The sequence below is a fragment of the Hipposideros armiger genome, unplaced genomic scaffold (genome assembly GCF_001890085.2).
Source record: "Hipposideros armiger isolate ML-2016 unplaced genomic scaffold, ASM189008v1 scaffold_159, whole genome shotgun sequence".
Lineage (NCBI taxonomy): Eukaryota > Metazoa > Chordata > Mammalia > Chiroptera > Hipposideridae > Hipposideros > Hipposideros armiger.
The window spans coordinates 3154169-3179179 of NW_017731509.1; the positions used below are offsets into that span (position 1 = coordinate 3154169).

Consider the following 25011-nt stretch of genomic DNA (forward strand, 5'->3'; position numbering starts at 1 on the left):
CCAGCTCCAGGTTGAGCTGTTGTTCAGCATCTCAGCTGTGGAGGGCAGTGTCACTGGCCCTCATATGTGGGATCCGAACCGGGGTCCTCTGGCGTCCCAAGCCAGCTCTTAACCATCGTGCCACTCGGCCGGCCCTAGAGACATTTTTGATTGACACAGCTGGGGACAGGATGATACTGACATCTAGTAGATAGTGGCCAGGAATGCTGCTTTTATCCTACAATGCACAGGACAGCCTCCTCACAACAAAGCATTATCTGGGCCAAAATGGCAGTAGTGCTGAAGTTGAGAAAGAAGCCCTGAGCTAATGAGACAAGCCATGCATATTAAGAACTTGACAAGAACAAAAGGAGTGTCTGTAATCAAGGACTAGAAAGCAGTTGTTTCCAGATGCTGGCCTATTGATCAATGCCTATCTTTTGCAAAAATTTTAATCAGTCTTTTGGTAAAATGTAATGAGTTTTTCCTAAAGTCAGACTTGACTCAGTTTGAACAATTATCCATAATTCTGAGACCCTTTCGTACTTTGTTGAACTTTTAAAAAAATTAATGAAATTATGGCAATAAGAGATGGTAGGTTGTTACTTTTGGTGTCTTTGAGAAATTAAGTTAGTGATCATATAGCTATTTGTAATTGTTTTTATTGTTGTTGTTGTTTTGGGTTGGTTTGTTTTAAGAAATTTTGTCAGTCTTTTAAATCTAGAAGAATGGGAGCTACTACAGTGAGCCCTGGGCTAGACAGGAATTCTGTTCCTTGTGGATACTTGTGAAGCAGCAGGGATGATGTAGTAATGACTCATGCTGTGCACCTGCTCGCTGGCCATGGTTTTAGAGAAAACTATCTGAATGAGCTCTCAAAATCTCAGTTTACATAGAACTTTGTGGGGACTATTTTAACTTTTAATGCTTTTATAAATAATGGCTTTTCTATTCTTAGGTCCTCAAAGGCTTCCCTTCCCTAGTGGTTACAAAAGGCAACGAGAATATGAAGAGGAGGAGGATGAAGAATATGACTCTGAAATGGAAGATTTTATCGAAGATGAAGGAGAACCTCAGGAAGAAATATCCAAGCACATTCGAGAAATCTTTGGCTATGACCGAAAAAAGTAAGGCTAAAGAAGATTTAGATATATTTTTTATTTTGAATAATTTATGGTAAGGGGAAAAACAAGCACTAATAGTTTTTGGAGTTTTTTTTAATAATTTTTTTTATATATAGTAATTTTTTTTTTTAAGATTAAGATAAATTTTATTAGCAACAGTAGAAAATGTGTAACATCCACTGTGCCATCTTGACTGGAAAATCCCCTGAATACAATTCTTGATTTAGGAACGCTTGCATGATTTTTCAGATTTACTTCTTTGGCACTTAATATTTAAGAATTAATTCAGAATTATTTGTGTAGTTCCTTGCATGAGGGCCAAAAAAAATCCTGTTTTAAATTTGTCATATTTATAAGATGTATATTTAATTAGAATGAAGCAGCTTGGTGTAGTAGAAATAGATTGGCTTTGAAATCAGAAAGCCATCCACAGAGCTATGTTGAAAGCTGGTCTGATCTGATACCTGCTTTTCTTTCTTTGGTGTAAAAAGCTTTGCTACTCAAAAGCGTGGTCCCTAGACAGCAGTATGGGACTAACTGGGTGCATTGGCATCACCGGGGAGCTTGTTAGAAATGTGGGCTCTCAGGCTGCACTTCAGATCTGCTGAATCCAAATCGGCCTTATAAGGTTCCCAGGTAATTTATGTGCACATTGATGTAGAAGCACTGGTCTGGAGGAAAGATCAGGGTTTGAATGGAAGTTCCACTACATACTAACTGGATACACTTGAGTAAATTATTTTTTAAATGACATATGGAATGATTAAATGAGGCAGTATATATGTAGAACAGAAGGGCTTTATCACAGTGCCTATCAGTCAACAATTGCTACCTCCTTCGAAGCCATGGATGTCAGAAAAAGTCTTTTTTTTTTAGTGGATCTTAGTAGATCTTCTACTTAGTAGAAGAAAGAACTGGATTAAAAATCAGATCTAAAAATCTAATCTATGTAGTGTCATTAGCTAGCTATACGTTCTTGGTGAAGCCATTAACCTATCTGCTCAGGCTCCTCTGTTCTCAAGTCCTTCCCTACCTCATGATGGTCATGAAGTTCAAATTAAATTTATACAAAATAATTTTCACATATATTGTGCTTTCAGGATTTTAATATAAACATGTAAAGAGAGGTGAGTGGTTTAGTAAGCGTTGTTGGATTGGCACCGTCAACAGCATTAGATTCTGGAATGGTTGCCTTCTGGGAGTAATAAGGGCTCACCGAATTTGTTTTTCAGAAATCCACTTCCACCCATCCTCTGCCCCGCTAACTACTTGCCAAGCAAGGAGGAATAATCCTAAATGTGTACGTGATTTAGTTATAAAGATGTTGATTGTAAAAATGAAAATGTAGGGCAGCCGGGTGGCTCAGCTGGTGAGAGTGCGTGCTTTTAACAACAAGGCTGCCGCTTCAGTTCCCACATGGGATGGCGGGCTGCTCCCCCTGCAGCGGCAACTGGACTTGGAGCTGATGGGTCCTGGAAACACACACTGTTCCCCAATAAAAATTAAAAAAAAAAAAATAAAATAAAACAGGAAAATGTAGTTCCTTTAGAAAATTGAGTTTTTGTTCCTTTTTTTTTTAACTTTGATTTTCTCTTTTCAGATACACAGATGAAAGTGATTATGCCTTACGTTACATGGAGAGTAGTTGGAAAGAGCAGCAGAAGGAAGAAGCAAAGAGGTATGCACAAAACCTAACACATTTGTGTAGACATGTCCTAAAAATTCTTTTCTGTGTGCTGCTTCAGTTGCACCATTGGGCTACACAGTTCTGAATTCCAGTTCTGCTTACTTGCCGTGGGGCTTTAGACAGATTTCCTTAGCCTTTCTAAATCTTGTTTTCTCATTTGTAATGTGAGAATATACTGTTTTTACTAATTGAGAGGTATTGTGAGGATTAAGATACAATGTGGACAAGTTGCCTAGTGCAAGCCTCACCCATGTCAGCACACAGTGAATGAATGCTGGAGACCTCCTCTGACGCCGTTGTAGCATGTTCTTGTTTTTCTTTCTCCATCCTAATTCCCTTTCCCCATCAGATACAGCTCAGCCTTGCTAACCTATGCCACTGCTGGCCGCAGGGACCTGATGAGAGAGATTAAATTCCCTCTGCCTGATTCCTGTTTGGCTACCTGATAGCAAACTAATGATGATTTCTTGGGTAGGGATAACAAATGATTATTTTGTTTATAGCATTAACTTGGTGACATAATTCACCTCATTCTCAACCCAGAATATTAAACAATTTTCTCCTTCTTGCCCTCCCTATAACTAGATAAAATACCAAACTAAAGTGTTGGGAAGGGACATGCATAGGATGTTATTTTATTTTTGAATAAATGTTATTTTTAAAAGCTTTTGATGGAAATGTTAAGGTATTGTATTGTTTGTATATGAGATCTTTTTTCCACTGTAATTTGAGTCAGTGATAGAAAAGTATTTCTGCTAATCTGTTTTCAGTGGTAAAGCCTTGAGGCGTTTTGAGTGTGGCAACACATTCTATCTGAGATCTGAGTTGGAATTCCATTCTTGCTTTTTAAAGAAAGTGGTAATTTCTTATATATTAATGCATACTTTTTTTTTTTTTTTTGACAGTTTAAGACTCGGTATGCAAGAGGACTTAGAGGAATTGAGACGTGAAGAAGACGAAATGAAACGCCGAAAGACCAAGAAACTGAAGAGGCATTAGCTGCTGCTTTTATTTATTTTTGTGAAGTTCTGGAGACACCCTGCTGCAAGGAAGTCCTGCCTTCGGGCGGAAGAAGCCCCCTTATCATTTTAGATTTATATTTGGGTCCTCAAGGAGAAGGAATGCATACTGTATATTTTGAGCATCAAGTGGTTTCAAATACTTTCCAGGGTGAAATCTGTAATGCAGATAATGTAATGCCCAGTGAGTGCACTTCTGACCTTAACTGGTCAAGCTGCCACTCTTGGCCCTGATGAGCTATGCTCACTCTCTAATGTGGGACTGCTCACCAGCAGCTGGTCTTCTCTTGTCCCTTTGCTATTTTACAAAGGAAAAAAAAAGATTGCCTCTTGACTTTCACAGTTCTGCTGATGCCTGAATAGGGAAATGGCCAGCTCCCAGTCAAACTTAAAAGTTCTGTCTTTTTAGGAGAAATCTGGCCCTTCCATGAATGTTGTCAGCAATAAAGTGACCTGTTCTAATCTATATGTTTGGATTGGGAACTTTGAAAATGTAGAGTAGGCTTTATAATTATAATATGGATGTCATCTCTGTGACTTTGAAGTAAAAAGTAGAATAAATTATATGGTATTCTGCATTATTCATGGATTGGATGCTGAGCATTCTTATTCACTAATTTAGGTGATTAGGCAGTTAACAAAAAATTTTCCAAGTCAATATACAAGTTATGCCATTTAGTGTAAGAATATTCTTTTCCAAGTTTTCAGATTTATGGTAAAATAGACGTTACTGTGCTGATTTTTACCTAAAAATTCATTTTTATATTGAAGAAAAATACTTATTTTATTCAAACATTAGAGTTGGAAGAGTAATAGTTTAAAAAATAAGCAAGTGACATGTGAGGTTCCCCTCCTCCCCACTCCCCTCTCCCATTATAGAGATATTTTGGAATCCAAGGTGCCCTTGTACTTCTTGATGTTAATGACTTTGCATTTTTATCTTAAAATTCCTTAGCAATTAATGGCAGAAACCAAAAACTAAATTCATGTGTATCAAGAGCACCACCTTCTCTTTTTGCCCACATTGCACTTTTATTTCAAACTATGCACTATGATGAGTTTTTTTCCCAGGTAGAAAAGGATGTTCCATGTAACTGGGGTTTTACTGGTCCGTGGAACTTTCTTCATTCTTACCTTTCTTGGAGTCATGCCTATAGACTTGCTATCTCCTAAGCCTCAAGTCCAAACAGTTCCAATCAGGCTGACCTAAGTTCTGGCTGGAGAAAAGCCAAGTTTCAAGGAAAGTCAGCAACAGAAAAATGATACGATGCTAGAGAGCATTTGCCATCGATTCTAAATGTGGAGGGTTGGGGACAGTGGACATGAGCTTGTAGAACAGTCTACAGTAAACACTGGCTGCCTTCAGCCATGGATGATGGGTATTAGGAAGTAGGAGAGGTGGTCTTACAAAGAATCCTTACTCTTAAAAGGTCCAAAATTTTTGTGTATTTTTTATTTATAAAGCTTTATTCAAGTTTCGGTAGCATAGATTACCTTTATTAGCCTCCCTTAATGGGATGACCATATGACCCAGTCCCTTAAAACTCTGACTCATTTTGAATTGAATTTCAAAGTTGGAAAGTGCAAGGATTTAATTTTGAAGTTGTAGCCTATGGTGTCTTTGTTACTAGGAATAATGCCCTTTCTAATGCAGCACATAGAACTGTTACGCTGGTGGCAGAAAATCCTATTAACTGTCTCACCCATCTCAAATACCTTCAGTGAAATTGGCTTAAGGGTAGTGTGATGTTCTATGGAATAAAATAGGTTTGGAACATTTCCTTTGCTGTCACTTATGTGCTTTATCCTCCCCTTCAAAAGTTTTTCTTCTTGGATATAGTGTTTTCAATATTCACACTCGTTGAAATCTGTAATTACAATCAAGTGCTCATCACAGCTGAAAAGATTTTTCGTGGCTTAAAGTTTACTAGCACTTTACTCAATGATATTGTGCAGTTATTTGTACAGAAAGGCACCACTGTGTGAAAGAAAAGTTATAGAACTCAGAAGTCAGATTGTGTCCTTCTGTGTCTATCACTTCTGTTTCTTCTATAATATAGATGCTGATTTTAGTATTCAGCATCAACATTATAAAAGGGCACTCATTCTTTTTTTCAAAAAAAGGTTCTAAGTCTTTTAATCTTGGCCTTGTTTCCAAATCCTGTCTTCCATTTTGTTCCGCAGTCCCTGACCACTTACAAAAAGCTCACAAACCTTTGAAGAAACTGGAATAGGCTGTTGTTTTATCAAGGTTTACAAATTAAGTGCTTGATTTTTAATGTGTCCTCTATTGTTTGGATTTTCAGATTTTATTAATTCAATATTTGAAGACGTGCCTTTTATTAGGTAATGTTAATTCACGAATGTAGTAATGTTATTTCACGATTGTAATGTTACATGATCATGGATGTGGCATTCTCAACAGAAGATGTGAAAGGAAAGTAGTTTTCATAAAACTCATATGGCTCTGATTGCACAGTCCCACTTGCTTTTGATGTTATATCAAAGCAAGGGGCACTTGGTTTTAAGGCCACTTTCAGAACTTGTCTTTGTATTTTCTCTAAACTATAAATGCAGTTCTGTCCCTTTGGAGGCCAGGGTATCACATGTCACAGACAGCCTTACATGTGTGCCATGAGAAGGTTCAAAGACTGTTCAAAAAGAAAGTCTGTGGGAACTTGAAATTTCATTTTTTAAAATGTAATCCCCAAGATTTTCTCCAAGAAATAAATTACTGTTTTGTATTTTATAACTTAAAAGCAGCTATTAGTACATTTCTGAGATATAGCAGGAGACCAAAACATGTTTGGAAAGAGAATAAATATACGAAGAAAGACTGGTTGGTTTATTTTCAATGTGCTAAATATATTAATATTAGACTATTTATTTTGTGAGTGGACGTGATGAAATAAATATTCAGGTGTTTAGTGTATGATTAAGAGTGGGATATAGGTTTCTTTGGAGTTATTAAATCCATCATGTCTTTTACTTAATGGACAAATCAAGTTAAAAAAATATTTACATACATTAGATTGTTAATCTGGTGCTGTTGACTTGCAAAAGAAACTACTTTTGCATATACAGGTGAAAGTTTTGCAATTTATGTATAAAAAATTGTAGGCATTAAAAATATTTTATTGATATTTTCACTGGTTTGCATTTATTTACCAAAACTCCTATTCCTTATTTCACCGCCCTGAACATTTTTCCAACTAGAAACTCCAGTAAACTCATCCGACTTCCAAGATGGGGTTTGACTCCTTACACACACACCTGTTTGTTCTCCCTTACGCATTCAAGGCTGCTGGGCCCCTACCACTGATACCTCATCTTCCCCCGCCCCCCATCTGCTTAGAGAAGACACCCAAGTTAGAACTATTTGGAGATATACTTGGAACTGGAGGGAAGAAGAACTGGGTATATACTTCCCTTATCAAGAAAAGCAGGTCTGATCCCCTGTAATAAAAGAGCCTGGGATGACTGAGAAGATGAGTCTTTAGGAACACAATGCCAAAAAAAGTACACACATTTTAAGAAAGAAAACTATTAAAATTGTAATAAAATATACCGATAACAGGAATTACAAGTCATATTTGACTTGCAATTGCAAGAGGTGTTCAAAGTGGTACCATCAGTGTCTACACACTTTCTGATTACCGTGAACTGCTTGAGCGACATTGACCAAAGTATCCACTTGTATACTTTTGGCACCCCTGGTTACATATATATATGTTGGGTTGGCAAAGTCATGACGCATTTTTGCAATGAAAAACAAAAAATACGTCATGACTTTTCCAACAACCATAATCTACCTATATAGATATATGGCATTGGGCACAGCCATGCATGCAGCCAGAGAATATAGGCACTTAATGGAATGTGTTGAGTTTAGGTCCTAAGAAGTATAAAATGCTAGTAGCCTAGTGAGAAATTACTAAGAAAATTTTGCTTGTGGATTTTGAATTCACTTTTCTCTCCATAAAAATAAAAAGGGTAATCCATTCAGTGCAGAAATTAGTGAACATGCACCAGAGTCATCAACCAAACGTCTATGTAACCTAAAGATCTGCTGGTAAGGGTGCATGTCTGAACAATGGAACTACCGTATTTGCCGGCGTATAAGACGACTGGGCGTATAAGACGACCCCCTAACATTTCCACTCAAAATACAGAGTTTGTTATATACTCGCCGTATAAGACTACCCCCTCTTCTGCACACCTTCCACACACCAAATAAAAGGTAAAACAATATCAGATTTGATTTGGCCCACTGAAGTGCAAACAAGCGTATTGTATTTCGTGTCACCACATAACCGTTTTGGCGATGTTGAGCCACCATGTCTGCTACATGTTTTTCGAGTTCTGGCCAGTGTGGGGTGCCTCTTCTTAATGCACACTTACCCCTTGGCATACTCTTTAATGCTTTCTCATTTGATTTCCAGTCCCGAACCATCTTTTCTGTTACTCCATATTGTCTTGCAGCAGCACAATTATTATTTTCCTTAGCAAAGTTTATAACTTTCAGTTTAAAATTTGCATCATACTTCTTTCTTTTGGCTGGTGCCATGATAGGGATGATAGGGGTTTGATTGGTCGACATTTTCTATGCTGTACTGTGTACAATGGTGCAGTATTGTGGTTGGCTGTTGGCTGTATACAAAGCCTGATTTGATTGGTCCCTGCTCCCTGTTTGCCCGCCCTGTCACTATAGCAGTCTGGTCCACCCTTGCATCAGCATCTCCCTGGGACCTCACTAGTGCGCAAGTGCAAGCTCTTCAACATTCTAACAGGCACCATGATAGCACAAAATCGCGAATCTTCAATGCATATGTAAAGAAATATACGGTAACCCGAATTTACCACACTCGCGAAATCGCACACAGCCGAGCATACACCCAGCAGCGCTGCTGATGCCTGAACGGTATGTGGAATGAAGTGGGCGGGCATCGGGAGGCCACTATGGCACGGGGCAAGCACTATGGGCAGTCTATCTGAACTGTACCTGGCGTATAAGACGACCCCCCACTTGGAGGCATATTTTTCAGGGCCAAAAAATCGTCTTATACGCCAGCAAATACGGTAGGTCACCCATGTCAGACACCTCTGACCCCAAGCAGCCACATAATGGAAACAGTTCCATACAGTTTAGTACTGTATTTACTGTTAGATTTTTTCCCCCCACCCCACCTGCCCACCCCTTTAGGGTCAGAAAGCTCCAAACCACTGAGGGCTTATGAATAACCTAGGGCTCAGATACCCAGATTAATTGCATGGCTCTTATACTTAGGCTCCAACCTTGGTCTCATAAACAGCATCATATTAAAGACTGAGCAAGCAGTTAGCTTTTGTTTCTACACATGCTGCCTGTATTAGCGGCAGTCACTGCTAAAAGAATCATTAGGCAGTTTCTTGGTTATTCAGGTGAGGGAGACATTTGAGCCAAGGGGCAGCCAAGCTCTTGGATATCCCAGTCTCTCGTTTGGGCCTTGGCACATAAAAGCATGTCAAGGAGAAGGCCTGGATCTTGACTGCAACCCAGAGCTGTGGAGGTTTGGAAGGTACTTAAGCCTCTCAACTTCATTTTGGCCATTTTGTAAAATGAGGCTAGTACCCAGCTCAGGTTATTGTAAAATAATGTATAATTTGGTATCTAGCACCCAATATAAAAATGAGGTCCTTTCCCCAATGGTGTAAGCTTTGGGTTCTTAATAATAGCTGTGAAAAGGCCACAGAGAAATACCCCCAAAGAATGGGCTTAATGTTCCTGCAATCTCTTGCCATTTAACATTTTTTCAGCCCTGGACCCAGGAAAAACGTTACTTAGGAAATAGGTTTGAAGAGCTGTCAAGAATTTCTATCCTTAAGGATACAGAACAGAGGACAAATTGAACAGAGTATCTTAGTCTTAATACCAATCTTAGGGACTATGAAACAGGACATTCAATCACTCCCATCCACCCTGACGACCTCCCCTCCTCCATCTCCATTTCCAAGTCTTCATCTTAAAAACTGCGGTAACTTTTTACATAAAATGTGACAAAGTAACGTGCAATGACTTTATATGAAACCAACAACAGGAACTGTACAGCTAGTCAGGTGAGCTTCAGAGCTGCATTGCTTCACCAGGATCATCTTTGCTTGTTTCCAGGGGGGTCTGAAGGAAAAAAAAAAAATCATGTCTGGTGGGTCTTGTGTAGTGTCTGCTAGGTGTGAGGCTGAGGTAACTGCTCTCCTTGCCAAGAGCACGCAGAGGTAGCTGTGTCCAATTCTGTCACTTATTAATGCCTGCGATCCCAGTTGGCAGTGGAGCTTAGCAATACGGGAGCTGACAAGAGGCAGTAAAAAGACAAATACCCAAGGTCCAACAGGAGGAGAGAGATAAGAGACAATCTGCCACCGGAACCATTTTACAGGCCAGTGTTTATTTGACAAGGGAGAGTTAAGTGTGTGTTGCTGGTGTAGGGTGATTTAAGAAATGGTATTGAAGGCTAAGCATATAAAATGTCCCATGAGCATAAGACTAGATCACCCATGTCAGACAGTTTTGACCCTGGGCCTCAGAAATCTTTACCTCTACACCTTCGGTTTATTTGAAAGAAGCTGAAGAACTTAAAAAGAAAAGAGACTCCTAGGAAAAGATGTATAAAAGATCAAAGGAAAGACAGGGAACTCTCCTAACACTAAGTAGACAGTGAATAATAATAGAAGTAGGTAAGCTGCATAACTTTTTTAATAAAGAAAGGGGTATTTGTTTCTAAAGGTACTAGAGTTGGATTTTGATGCTCAGTTCATTTAGAGAACAAAGTTAAGGCACACTTACCCCTCCTGGGGGATACTTATATCCCTTCCACATTGTTCCTGCAATGAAAAGCATCCATAAGACAACAATCATTGTGGGCTTCTTACTCAGCTGGTGGTGTGTTCAGGGGGTAACTGGTGGTTCTGAAAAGTGTGTTCTAGTCCCCGAGTCCTGGTAACTGGGCTGCTTCATTCAAGACCAGATGGTGAATGGCCCAGCATGACAGCTCCTGGCTGAGGAGCTTTGTGGTCTAGTCTGAACTGAAATGGCTTGTCATGGCCATTTTGGGGGGCAGAGCTCAGATACCAATTGTGACATCAGCTCTTGTGACTTTGGGGACCAGTCAGAGTGAGTAGCTATGGGATGGTTGGCCAAGATACCAGGTGTGTTGGGGCTAAAGAACCCTTAACAGAAGGACCTTGTTTTCTGGTGACTCTATGTGGTTGGGATCTAGCTGGCATCATATCTTAATTAACTTATCACCTGTCAAATTTTGACTCTTGGCTTTATGCAATCAGATGCAAAACAACAACAACAACAAAAAAACAAAAAACAAAAAACAAAAAAACCACACTCCTATGTAAAACACAAACAACACAAAAAATAGCCTGATTAATTGGAAGGATTAACTGGCTAGGACGCTATGAGCAATTACTTTATATACTATTGTTAGGCTATTGAACGAAGAAAAAACCTTGCATTTTGCGAAAGAGCACACAGAGTTAAAGCTTCCTTGCGCAAGATAAGCCTCCTCACAACTTCCCCGAGGAGGAGGATGGTCTGTTACGCTCATTTCACAGCTGCAGGGATGGAGGCACCGAGTAGTTTCAGTGGTTTGGTCAGGATCAGGGTGAGGTTAGTCACTCAGCTAAACAAGCGCCCGGTGCCTCCAATCCACATTCCCACGCCCACAGAGGTCTGACTGTGTTGTGCCAATTCTCTCATAGAAATTCTGGGACAGATGGAGAACAAAAAGAAAAACCATCATGCCTTGCTCTTACCTGGAGCTAGGGTTTGATACCCCTCCCTGCCTTCTGGAGTAGCTTCCCAGAAAACCTGCTCCTGTAATTGGTATATAACTAAGACTCTCAGAGTTAAGTTTCTTTAACTATAGTATATCTTTAAAAAAATAACCAAAACAGGTCTAAATGAAATGGAGTGGGATGTGAGAAACCCAGGAGATGGTTTGCTAAAAGGATGCTGTGATTAATGTTTGCTGTAGGCGGCTGGTCTAGTAGAATAAGGGGCTATAAAATCCAGAGATCTATGCTTGCATCCCAGCTTCACAAACAAGTTGGTTTGTGTAGTCCTGGGGAAACAGTTGAGGTCGTTGCCCACCAGTATATCTTTGTTGACTGGTTCATTATGTTGCTTAGTTGTTAAGTTAGCATTTACTAAATGCTAATTGGCAAGCTTTGCATTAAATGCTTTATAGGAATTCCAAAATGTAGTCCTCACAAAAATTGTAAGATACTGAGATATCTCCATTACACAGATGAAGAAACTGAACTTCAGAGAGATGAATCTTTCCCAAGGTCACATAGCTAGTAAGTTGCTAAGTTAGGACTTGAACTCAAATTCACATTAACTCCAGTTTCAGGATCTTCCAAAAGGGGCATTAAAAGTGCTGGTCAAATTTATTATAGAGTCTGTGAGGAGCAAATAAGTTAATAAATTGGAACAGTCTTTGAAAAGACTATGACAGGGGCGGCCAGTTAACTCAGGTGGTTATAGTGCAGGATCATAACACCAAGGTTGCCGGTTCGATTCCCACATGGGTCAAGGAGCTGCACCTTCCACAACTAGATTGAAGACAACTACTTGAGTTGGAGCTGATGGGTTCTGGAAAAACACAGTTCCCCAATAAAATTTCTAAAAAAAATAATACCTATGAGGTGTGGTTAGTAAATCTATGAACTTTGGCCTGCTGCCCTCAGCAGTGCTCTGTGAATTTTCTTTGCCCACCATTTATGTCCAATCATTTCCCCTTCTATAGTTTATTATATTTTCCAGAGGAATATAAATTCTCTACTGAGATTTCAGGGTGCTACCCAGTTCTCTGGAGGGGGAGGAATCCGGCCCAACAGACCTGACCACAATTCACAGTTGCAGATCTTCATCCAAAGCCTGTCTCCTCCTTTGTGCCTTGCTCTCCTCAACAGGCCACCTCTCTTTCCACCTCAGAGTTGAAGGCTGAGTCAGAAAGAAATTGAAAGGCAGACATGGCTCTACTCGCTGGTCCAGTAGGTAACTGCCTCTCTATGTGACTGGAAGGGCTGCTGAAAGGTCCCGCCCAAGGCCCACCTTCCAACCACTGATTAACTTGGCCTGAAATCCAGAAGTCAGGCACTATATCCAGCCCTTATAAATTCCATGCTTTGAAATAAGTGACATTATGTACCTAAGGGTGAGGGGGACTTAAAGATGTCTCAATGGGATGGGAAGTAGTCTGGGAAACTAACTTTGTTCTCATCACATCCTGACATCCAATTCATGGTGAGACCTCAACTCTCTTTCTCATTTGGTCAGAAACCCCTGTTGGGAGGGTCAGCCAGAGCCAGGGCTGACTGACTACCAGGGATTTTATAGGCAGGGTCATTACTTACCATGAACTCCGGAAATGTGCCCATGTAACATGCAAGTCCAACAAAAAGCATCCAGCCAAGCACAATCATGACAAAATAATTTCTAAGACACAATTGCACAGTGAAAGACTCTTCACCAAGATCTTGGCAAAGGAGTATGTTCATGAAATCCTCAGTTGGTAGAAGTCTTGCATGTCAATTCCAGTCCTTGGCTCAAAGGGATCCACAACTCCCTAGTGGAGAAGTTGGGGTGTAGTAGGGCATTGTGACATCATTGGTCACATGGCCCATACTCACAACAGGTCAGATCACACCATTCTGTTCAAAACCGTCCAGTGACTTCCTCTTTCAGAGTAAAAGCCTAACAAAGAAAAAAGCAGCCCCTGACACAGGGACTAGTCTGACCTATCTAGGTCTGTGTTGTCAGCTGACCTGGCACTCACAGTGAGGCTATGTTCTTCTCCTGTTGGATATAACAGTCTCACAGAACACCAACATCAGACAGGGTCACTCAGACAATGACAAAATGAGACAAAACAAGGCCACTTCATAATTTTGTCTAAGTAGACAAACACAAGATCACTGTGCAACCCACAAAATATCAAACATCCTTTTCTGTCTGCTAATATGAATGACCGCTGCTTCTTTACCAATTACAGCTTTATCCTTGCTCGAGTTTGCCCATCTTATATTTATTGATACCCAATCATAGAATTGTCCCTGCTTTTTGATAGCATAGTACCCAATCCCAAGTGAAGCTTTGCTTCCTTAAACCCTCCCCCAAGTCACCCAAAGCCCAAATCCTGTAATTGGTTCCTTCCAACACTCTCTGAGATATCCCAAAGGTTTTGTACAGTATCTGCTCCCTCACAACAAGGAGTAATCAACTCAACTTATTTAAGTGGGGTTAAGTGTTCCTGCTGGTTTCTGGCTGGGGGTCATTGATAAGCCAGTCATAATTGTCTACAAAGCCCCACAGCGGTTCTCAGACTTATCACCCAGGTTTCTTAAAACAGATTGCTCAGCCCCACCCCCAGAGTTTGATTATGTAAGTCTGAGGTGAGGGGGCGGGGGTGGGTCTGTATTTCTAACAAGTTCCAGGTGAGGCTGTAAGTCTGGGGACCACACTGGAAGAATCACTGCCGGAAACCACTTGTGGCTCCCTCTTACTTCTCTGATTTACCCGACTTCTGCTGCCTCACTTCTTACTTCATTCTACTCCAGCCACACCGGCCTCTTTGCTGTTTTGAGCGCTTCCTATTAATAACAATCACCCTCCTGCCAGCCCAACATCTTAACAGTTCAAATATCCAGCTCCTGTGAGTTTTTAGGCCGAATGGCTCAAGCCAGGAATACAAAGCAGGTAACTCACAAGTCAAGGAGGCCAAACAAAGCCAGCATATTGCATGTCTTCACCTTCCTTCTTCCAGATGACCTTATCCAACAATCGACCTCCTCTGTTGTTTTCAAACTCTTTTTCTCACCTGGATTTTTCCTTTCTTTACAATATGTTTATGGCACCCCCCTCATTAAAAAAAAAAAGGGCACCCCTCCCCCTGACGCTGCTGCAGCACCCTCCCAAGGCTGTCCTACCTCCGCTTTCTCTGACAACACTCCTCCTGGTTCCGTTTTCCCTTTCTAGCTCCCCGAAATTTTGCTTCTGAAGTTTCATTACCTCTTCCTGCCTAAACCCAACTCCAATATTCGGTCTTGGTCTTCGTCGATACTGCTGGATTTAACACACCCTAGAAACTCGTGCGGAACGGCGCGAGCGGCTTTCCACTTCTTTTACCTGCTTCTCGGGTCCTTCCTGGTCCTCGTCACGGATGTCCCCAGGTCTCCTTCCCGCAGGCTGGGTCGTGGCTCCCCGGGCGCCGCCGCGCCCCTGGCGGCGCGCAGGCTCCACGCGGGCGCGGCGCCCCGACTGCCGGCCGGAGCGCGGAGGAGCGCGGAGCCCGGAGCGCGCAGCGCGCAGCGCGCAGCGCGGGGCCGACGGCGGGGTCTGGGGCGGGGCCTCGGGCCGCTCGGGAGGTTGGTCCTCGGCGGCCGCCGTCCCGCGACCGGTGGTGGCCAAGGAGGGCCGGGGGCCACCTGGCTGCGGACCTGGCTGGAGATGGAGTTCGACTGCGAGGGGCTGAGACGGCTGCTTGGCAAGGTGAGCGCTGCCCGCCGGGCCGGCGCGGGGCTCCGGGGTCTCGGGGGCGCGTCCGCCCCGGGCCGAGCTTTCCGCTCGCGGCGTCTCCCCGGCTCGTCCCGGGGCTTGGAGGGGGGCGGCTGGCCTGCGGTCGCTGCGGGGAAGAGCCCCGCGCGGCCCGGGGTCTCCCCGTGCCCAGGTCGGGGCCCTGGCTCCGCCCAGTGCGAGCCGCGCGCCCCCGGCCTCCCTGCCAGCGCCGCCTGTACCCTGAGCCGCGCCTTTCTCCCCGCTGAACTGGCCTGTCCCCCCCCCCTTTTTTTTTTCTTGACCTGCAATGCTCATGCTGTGTACGTCTCCACTCAGCTGTCACTGCTGCTTGCTTTCAGAAAGCCCGGTTGTCCCGTTGTGGGGAGTTACTGATTTACAAATCTTACTCCTGCTTCGGAACTCTTTGACCCCCCCAAGACAGGGCTTCACCCAGCCCTGTGCCTGACAACAACGGGGGTGCTACATGTGCAGCGAATGAAAATCCCGAGTAGATTTAAGTATGAAGACAGCGCTTGAAGGCCCAGAGGAGATTCTCTTACTGTTGAAAGGTGGAGTGGAAACGCGGAACAGAAGTCCGCGCTGCGTTGCTGGGTCATGACTGGCGCCAGTTTCCGGCTTAGTTCAGACTCGCTGATTGCCCACCAGTGTACAGTCTGAGGCAACCCCACTTTTCATCAGTTTTCTAGTTAAGTGATTATTAATGTTTCTTAAGACTTCCCCACATGGAAACCATACATTTATGCCTTTTGTTGTTGTTGTTGGATTTGCCTGTGTCTTTCTTTGTCGGGGCAGTTTGCACACCAGGGAGAGGTTTTGAAGCCTCATGATTGAAATGGTTTATATGTAATCGATTTGAATGATTTTATCCACGGTGACAGGTGTAGACCTTGTGGGAAGAGAAGTCTCATCGCGCTTAGAATTACACCCTTTCTATCTGCTGTTCAGACAGCATGAAATGAAAAGAACCACTCTTACCAAGTTTTTTATTGGGGAGAGTATGATTTATTATTATTGTCCAGTGGGAAGAATTGTTCAAATCGATAGTAGAAAAAGAACTTAATAATTTTGGTGGAACTGGAATGAAGGAAAAAGACAAGCGAGACAGTGATTTTCTCAAGGGTGGGAGTAGACTAGTAGAGGAATTTTGTTTTTTTTTTATGATTAGTGCTTAACAGAGTCTGGCACATAGGTGCTTAATATTTATTGGATTTGTAAATTAAGGAAACCAGTTAGAAACAAGTCAGTCCTGCTCATATTTTTGAAGTTCCTTAGCTCTTGGACTAGGGCTGTGAACAATACATTAAAATCAAGCAACTCTATGGAGAAAATGAAAAATGTTATTGAAAACCAAACACAATAAATATCCCAACCTAAATAAATATTCCAGCTTCATGGATATGAAGAAGTCAGCTCTCTCCAAATTAATCTGTAGCGTCATTGCTAAATTTTAACAGGTAATTTTGGGAACTTTTCAAGCTGCTTCTAAAATTCATTTGGAAGGGCAGAAGGCCAACAATCTTGACATTCTTAAAGAAGAAGAGTAGGTGTGGAGACTTGCTTTGCTAGATGTCAAGGCTAGTAATTACGATTTAGTGTGGTATTGATATAGGATAGACAAATTAACCAGTGGGACAAACTAGAGAGCTTAGAATCACATGCACACCTGTTTGGAAATGCAATGTAAAACAGAACAGGCACTGCAGATAACTATGGAAAGGAGAACAGAGGGACAGATGATTATCCATGTAGGGAAAAAAGAAAAGTGGATTCTTCTTACCAAACTTAAAAATTCCTGGGGATTAAAGATTTAAATGTAAAAGACAAACTTTAAAATGTATAGACATAAATGTAGGGGAGAATTTTTATGGACTCAGAGTATGCAAACAGTTTTTTAACAAGATGTAAAATATTAATACTTAGACTGATTCTTGACTACATTCAAATTAAGAACTTATAGATATCAAAAGACAGCATGAAGAAAGTGAAGAGTCCAAATACAATCATAGAGAAGAATTTTGTAACATAAAACTGGCAAAGTATTGATATCCAAAATATATAAATTAGCATCCTACAAATCTGTATTAAAACCAACAGAAAATTGGACAAAAGACATGAATAAGCACTTTAAAAAAGAAGAAGAAACAGGGAAATGAATGTTTGCTCAATCCATTAGTAACCATGGAAAAGCCACCATTTTCCCTCTCTCGACTGGCATAAATTAAGATAATGTCAGATGATTTGGAGGATGTGGGTGAATTGGAACTTTAAACACTGCTGATGGTTAAATGCTTATTTAACTATTGTGGGAAACAATTTGGCCTTATTTTATTAATTTGATTATGCATGTTTTATGTCCCTTCTACATCTTGGTAGATACCAGAGAAAATTCAGAATATATGAAGCAAGAGATAGTTGCAGAATTATTTATAACTAAAAATTAGAAGCAACCCAAATATGTATGCACTGGGAGAAGGAAGGATGATTTGTTATATATTCACATATGGAAAACACTACTATGCAGCAGTGAACATGAATGAGATACAATATGCAACAACATTACAAGTGAAAAAGTATCAGAGGTTATATACAAAATTATATTTTGGTAAAACCAAGAAACAAAACAGAAATTAAATAGTAAACAGTGTGTGTTGTTTAGGGATACACACATATGTGACAAAGCTTTGGAGGGCAAAAGCAAAGGAATGTGAATATGCAATTCAAGGGAGGCAGTTGAGTGGGCAATAGAAGGAGTACTCAGGTGTAAAGATGTTGGAAAGGTCTGAGTTGTGCAGTATGGTAGCCACTAGCTACATGTGGCTATTTAAATTAATCAAAATTAGATAAAATTAAAAATTGAGTTTTTGAGCCCCACCAGACACATTTCAAGTGTCAGTAGCCACATGTGGCTTGTGGCTATTATATTGGACAGCACACATACAGATCTTTCCCTTCATGGCAGAGTTTTGTTAGCACTGTTCTAGATTGTGTGTGGGTGGGCTGGTGCATGAGTGTTTATTATTATTCAAAATGTGTGTATATATGTACATATAGGTATACAGGTATATATTATTTAATTTGTATTAAATATTAAGTTTAGAAAAATTCTCCAGTTCCCTAATTCCTATTTTCCACTGTCCTGGCTGAGTTATCTTGGATAGGTAACTTAACCTAGATTTTGCTCACTCAATGATAAAGTGATAAGTCTTATCTAAAATGATAAGACTGGACTTGATCTGGAAGATTCCCTCCTGCTAAAAATTTTTTTATGAAATGATGCCACACAGTATTCCTCAATATGTCCTACGTTTGAGCAGTGTCATATAAGAATATTCTTAATGTTCATAAATATCAGTCTACTAAATAAACATACTATATGGTATGTCAAAGTTAAAATTTTAGTAACATCCATTTTTCAGTCTTATTGATTTTTTTTTTAAGATTTTATTGGGGGAATCGGGGAAGGGGAACAGCTAAGTTGTTGTGGAGGGCGCAGCTAGCTCAGCTCCAAGTCCAGTCGCCATCCGGCCGCCTACGGGCAGCTTGCAGCCTATCAGCTCAAGGTGCCATGTTCAATCTTAGTTGTGGGTGTGCGTAGCCCACCATCCCATGCAGGAGTTGAAACGGAAACCTTGTCGTTAGGAGCACATGTTGTCACCAGCTGATGCCATCCTGCCACCTGTTGGCAGCTCAGCGGCAGCTCAGCTCAGGCGCAGCTCACATGTGGGAATCGAACTGGTGACCCTGTTGCTCAGAGCTTGCGCTCTTAACCAACTGAGCCACTCAGCCAGCCCCTCAATCTTCTTGATTTTTATGACAGTATAATTGCTTTTGTTTTAGAATCTCATGGGCCAGTTCTTCTCAGTGACATGCCTGCACTCTAAGCACATGGCATTGTCTGAGGCACATTTCCTTAGAGACTATTGTACAGACTCCTCTTAGGTGGTATAGGAGCAATAATGGAATATATGTCTTAATATTACACTAAGAAGGCATTCTCTTTCATATTAGAGTGAAAATGACATGAATATCTTTTTCAGGACAGATAAAATGATATCTTTTTTTTTTTAGGTGTTAAAAGGCAGATCACATTTTGACTAGTAATAGTGACTCAGAAGTGTTTTTACTCTCTTTGGATAAACTTTTATACCAGTTTTGCAATTAAATCAATTCTGTTGTATATCTCACTGTAGCCATTAATAATCACATTCTCACAGGATGTTAAGGGTGTAGAAAACAGCTTATAATATTAAGTAGAAAACAAAACAAAAATTGTTTTTGTTCATAATAAATGCATATTCCAGGTGATAGCAATGCAGCCTTTTGTACATTTGTGTATTGTTTGGAGTTGGGATGATTTCATTCACTTTTGTGTGCCCTGAATCTGGGGTACATTTCACCTGCTGTAGTTAGTACTGATCAATTCTTAGTTTTGATGCTCAGTGCTGTGGATCACAGTTGCTTTCTACATCCACTCTACTCATAAATCTGCCTCTTTGCTTACTCACATCCAATCAGCCTACATTTATTGAAGGCATACCCTGTGCTAGCTAAGTGCTGGGGGAGATACAGAGCTGAATAAGAGATGATTCCTGCCTGCGAGTTGTTAATGATCATAGGTTTTTTTCTTCTGTCTGCCACATTCTCCCCCATCTTGAAATGACCTTATAGGAAGAGAAGTATCTTCCCTCTAATTTTCTGTACCATTCTAGACTCTAAGATGAATTGTAGGCAGCTCTTCCTGGAAGCCTTTTTGTAACTTAGATATGCTTTATATTGATTCATTGTTTCCTGTCTGTACTTACTTTGTATACATATTTTGTTTAATATCTCACTTTTACATGTGTTAATCATGAGCTCTTCATACACACCTGTTGAAGTTGGTAGGTAGCATAGCTCTCTCTCTCTTCTGCAAATAAAAAATGTCAGACTCAGAGAGAGGAAACAGGGTCTATTAGCAGTCATTCCCCCCATTTTCTACCAATCTCCCCCAGCCCTAGGCACCCACTAGTCTAATTTCTGTTTTTATGGATTTGCCTATTCTGGATATTTCATAGATAAATCATACAATATGTGGCCTTTTGTATCTGGTTTCTTTCACTTAGCATAATGTTTTCAATGTTCATCCATGTTTAGTATGTATCAGCTCTTTATTTTTATGACTGAATATTACATTTTATCTGTATGTCATATTTTATTCATTCACTAATTGATAGACATTTGGATTGTTTTCACTTTTTGGCTGTATGAGTAATGCTACTGTGAACAGTTGTGCACAAGTGTTTGTGTGGACATATGTTTTCATTTTTCTTGGGTATATACCTCAGAGTGGAATTGCTGGGTTGAATGGTAACTCGGTGTTTAATCTTTTCCATACCTGCCTGACTCTCTTCCAAAGCAGCTGCACCATATATGCGGGTTCTGATTTTTCCACATCCTCTCCCACACTTGTTATTGTCTGTCATTATTATTATTATTATTATTATTATTATTATTATTATTATTATTTATTATTGCCTGTCTTTCAATTATATTATGAATCCTCCAACTTCCTTGTACTTTTTCAGGCTTGTTTTGGCTGTCCTGGGTCTCTTGAAATTCCGTATGAATTTAAGATCAGTTTGGAAATTTTTGCAAACAAACAAGAAAAGCCAGCTGGAATTTTGATAAGGATTGTTGATTATTGAATCTGTTGGGTAGTATTGCCATCTTAACAATACTAAGTCTTCTGATCTATCAATGAGGGATGTCTTTCTATTTATATCTACTTTAATTTCTTTCAACCACGTTTTATAGTTTTTAGAGCATAAGTTTTGCATCTTCTAAATTTATTCCTACTTTATTTTTTTTGATATTATTGTAAATACAATTGTTTTCTCAAATTCATTTTCAGAGTGGTAATAGACGCTTAACATACTTTTTTCTTTTACATAATCCTCAGCTCAAATCTAGGAGGCGGGTATTATTTCTCTTTGCAACTGAGGAAATAAAGTCAAAGAAATTAAATGTTTTGCTCGCAGGGCAACCAAGGTAGTATTTCTGGGGAGTACATCTGGATGAATGAGGAGACAGTTCACTCAACCTGACTGCAAACGCTTGCATGCTTTCCCATTCTCCCTTTGAAACCCAAGACCAGTACCAGGAGGGTTGGAAGGGAAATTCAAGGTGTCGCAAGTGAATGAATGAGGTATTCAAGAATAAAAGTTGAATCTTGAACAGTGGTAATACATCCTGCCCTACTTCTTAAGCCTTCAGAGGAGGTATTTGGAGACAATTTGATTTAGTGATTAAAGGCCCAGGTTCTAGGTTTGAGTACTGTGTTCTCTGTCTAACTTGCTAACTCAACAAATTATTTTGATTGTCTAGCTTTCATTTTCATTTCTGTAAAGTCGAGCAGTTATAAGCCCTGTCTACTTCATAGGGTTGTTATTAAAAGGGTTAAATCAAACATTATTCATGTTTGTAAAACTCAGAACCCAGGGCCTAGCACATAGTAAGTGTTCAGTTAATTGTAATTGTTCTGTTGTCTATAGATTTATTCTTACTCAATGCTCATTTTTCTCATTTCAGTACAAGTTCAGAGATCTAACTGTGGAAGAACTAAAGAATGTAAATATGTTTTTTCCACATTTCAGATATTCCATGGACACCTATGGTAAGAGCCATATTCTCTAGTTTTTTGCTATATTATATAAACTATTATTTGTTCCTAGATAGCTACAAAATTATAGTTTCTCATTTCTCTCTTTTATCTCCTGATTTTGCACTGCACTTTGTGACCTGTGGTTTCTGTGGAAATTTAGTTTAATACAATTTACATGGTATTAATTTTCTATTGCTGGCATAAACTTAGTGGCTTAAAACAACACAAATTTAATGTCTTACAGTTCTGTTGGCCAGAAGTCCAACACAGGTTAGAAGTCTGGGCTAAAACCAAGGTGTTGGCAGGTCTTCGTTCCTTTCTGGAGACTCTGGGAGAGAATCTATTTCCTTGTCTTTTTCAGTTTCAAGACCTCCTTCCTCCAGCTTTAAAGCTAGCAATGTGGCACTTCTCTGACCATCTTTCTGTAGTCATATCTCCTTTTGACCATAGCCAGGAGAAGGTTCTTTGCTTTGAAGGACCAGTGTGATTAGATTAGGCCCACTCCAGTAATGCTTAATTGCATAATAACTTAGTTACATCTAAAAAGTCTCTTTAAGGTAACATATTCATAGGTTCCAAGGATTAGGGTATTGGATATCTTTGGAGGTCATTATTCTGCCTACCACATATATGGTTGATTCTAAATTATTAATAACAAAGTTTTAGTTATCAGGTTCACTTGATATAGAGGGTCTGGCTACCTAAGATTTTACTTTACTATCTTTCAAAAATTTTTTACCACAACCCACACTTGGAAATGTTCTGTATCATGACCCAATATACACAGAATTAAAATACTGTGGGCACTTTGGCATGTGCCCTTCTATTCCATTATATTGTATTTAAAAACAAATACTGATTGCGACTCACTAAATTAATTTCAGGACCCACGAGTTAGTCAAAACACACAGTTTTGAAAAACTTCTTTATCTACACGTTTATGTTTTATTTTTGGATTAGTTTGGGTTAAGAAAATGTATCTAATTTGGATTTATATATTAGAAATTTTGAGGAGTTATTCGAAGTATTTCTTAGGAATAGCTAATTTGATATGTGGAAGAAATTATTAGTTCTGGCCCGTCTGTGAGTGGGCTCTTTTGCTTAGCACCTAGTTGCCTGGGAGGGGTCTGTAACAGCTAATATTTATTGAATGCCAGATATGCTTCCAAATGTTTCATCTGTGTTGTCTGACGTATTTTTTTACAAACAAAGCAGTGAGCTAAGTATTATCATCTTCACTTTTCAAATAAAGAAACCAAAGCTCAGAGAATTTAAATAAATTGCTCAAGATTACATAGCTAGTTAGGGAGGAGTTGGGGATTGTACCCATGTCCATCTTGCCTTCTGCTTAAATACTGCTTGTCCTTTTACAGTGTCTTTCTTCATCATGTCCTGTTAGAGAGCATGAGCTATGGTGCCATTAGACCTTCAGGCTACAGGATTTATAATATATTGCCAATGTATATTTTATTATTGAAGACAATGATAGTCACACATCATAATCACTTGTGTTTTGGCTTTTTGAATAATATGATTGGACAATAAATATTTACACCTATAGTTTTTCTACCACATTTTTAGATTGTCCTGTGTCCCTGAGTAACAATCCTTGTTTCACACATCATTTCATTTTAATTTTTGCCGTGGAGTGATCCCTTCACTCGTTATCTTTCACTCATATAGTTCAAGGTAAACATTTGTACTTATGTACACTCTTAGCCTTGAGTTTTCTGTCAGGCCTGGTTTCTTCTTTTACCTTCCCAGTAGGTCATCAAATCTCTTTGGAATTTTCTCTTCCTGCTTAAATAGTATAGCTACTGAGGTACTTAAAGGACTACATTCCAAGGCAGTATGGTAGTTTGAAGCCAGAGGTAGTGTTTTCTGTATTCAGTTCCGAGATTAGGGCATTAGTTCTCCACCAGTGTGTCCCAATTATTGATGGGTAAGTTGAAATTTCAGGGATGTGAAAGTTGAAAAAAGGTTGAGAATAATGGAGTTAGAGTAACCAAAGAAGATAATTATTGATCTTTCTAAAAGGTCACTTTAAAAAATACAGCTAATATTTTTTATTCTGATTATAAAAGTTACAATCTAATTTCTGAAAGTGATTATAACTGATTTGTTACATGTGACAATTATTTGCTAATGTCCCCACATTTTATAATTCTTCTTATTTAGGGGCTTTCACATTATCTCATTTGATCTTTATGACAACTTTATAATGCAGTCTTACTATATTTATTTTTATAATGGATGAAACTGAAGGTCAAAGAAATTAACCAAAAGTCACATGCCTCTAAGTGGGGAAGATTGGCCTAGAACTTGGGATTTCAATATCAAAGCCCTGTGTTCTTTCAACTATCCTCTCTGCTTTCTAAGAAAACAACATCTAGTAATTTCCCCTTGCCAACATTTTTACTGATTCCTAGCTGATGGTATGTAGACATTCTGTGTTTCTCTGTGTGTGTGTATGTGTGCGCGCATGTGTGTGGGTGTGTTAGGTGCCATTGAGTCAGCTCTGACTCCTGGCAAACCTACTTTAATACAGTTCTTCCTACTTCTGATTGCACATTTTGGGGCTTTTCTTCTCTTCCAGTTTTCAAAGACAGTTCCCAGAAGGACCTGCTGAATTTCACTGGTACCATTCCTGTGATGTATCAGGGTAAGTGTGGAAGTTGAGAAATTGTGGGAATTTTCTAAAAGAGCAGTTTAATAAGAACTTCCCTTTGTTCAGTGCCACAGCATTCTCAGTGTTTTGACATGTACCGTGTTCCCCTATTATAAGATGCACCTTTTTTCAAAAAATTTGGGGTCTAAAAACTGGGTGCGTCCTATACAGTGGTTGTAGATTTCAAATGCCATAGATGGAACTGAGGACGAGGCAATATATGAAGACAGTGGTTTGTCATCAGACACAGATGAGGACAAGCTAATGGTTGGGAGTTTTGACAGTGATGAGGAGTTGTATGAATTTTATGATGAATAAAACTTGAGTT

The 25011-nt window shown here is 39.9% G+C and overlaps 2 protein-coding genes across 5 annotated transcripts in view; both read left to right on the forward strand.

Annotated features, from left to right (window-relative positions):
* The window catches only part of SPTY2D1 (SPT2 chromatin protein domain containing 1), a 19774-nt gene extending 12816 nt beyond the window's left edge, over positions 1-6958 (forward strand). For both annotated transcript variants that reach the window (XM_019651371.1, XM_019651370.1), the window contains exons 4-6: positions 938-1106; positions 2704-2781; positions 3696-6958. In XM_019651371.1, the coding sequence (XP_019506916.1) occupies positions 938-1106; positions 2704-2781; positions 3696-3789 (341 nt within the window). In that variant the 3' untranslated portion in view covers positions 3790-6958. The remainder of the gene's footprint in view (positions 1-937; positions 1107-2703; positions 2782-3695) is intronic.
* Positions 6959-15208: 8250 nt separating this feature from the next.
* The window catches only part of UEVLD (UEV and lactate/malate dehyrogenase domains), a 40080-nt gene continuing 30277 nt past the window's right edge, over positions 15209-25011 (forward strand). Inside the window, exons 1-3 of one of the 3 annotated variants that reach the window (XM_019651372.1) lie at positions 15209-15348; positions 21943-22027; positions 24612-24677. In XM_019651372.1, the coding sequence (XP_019506917.1) occupies positions 15307-15348; positions 21943-22027; positions 24612-24677 (193 nt within the window). In that variant the 5' untranslated portion in view covers positions 15209-15306. Of the gene's footprint in view, positions 15349-21942; positions 22028-24611; positions 24678-25011 lie in introns of those variants that run through there. The other 2 variants (XM_019651374.1, XM_019651373.1) reach the window with 2 other exon arrangements.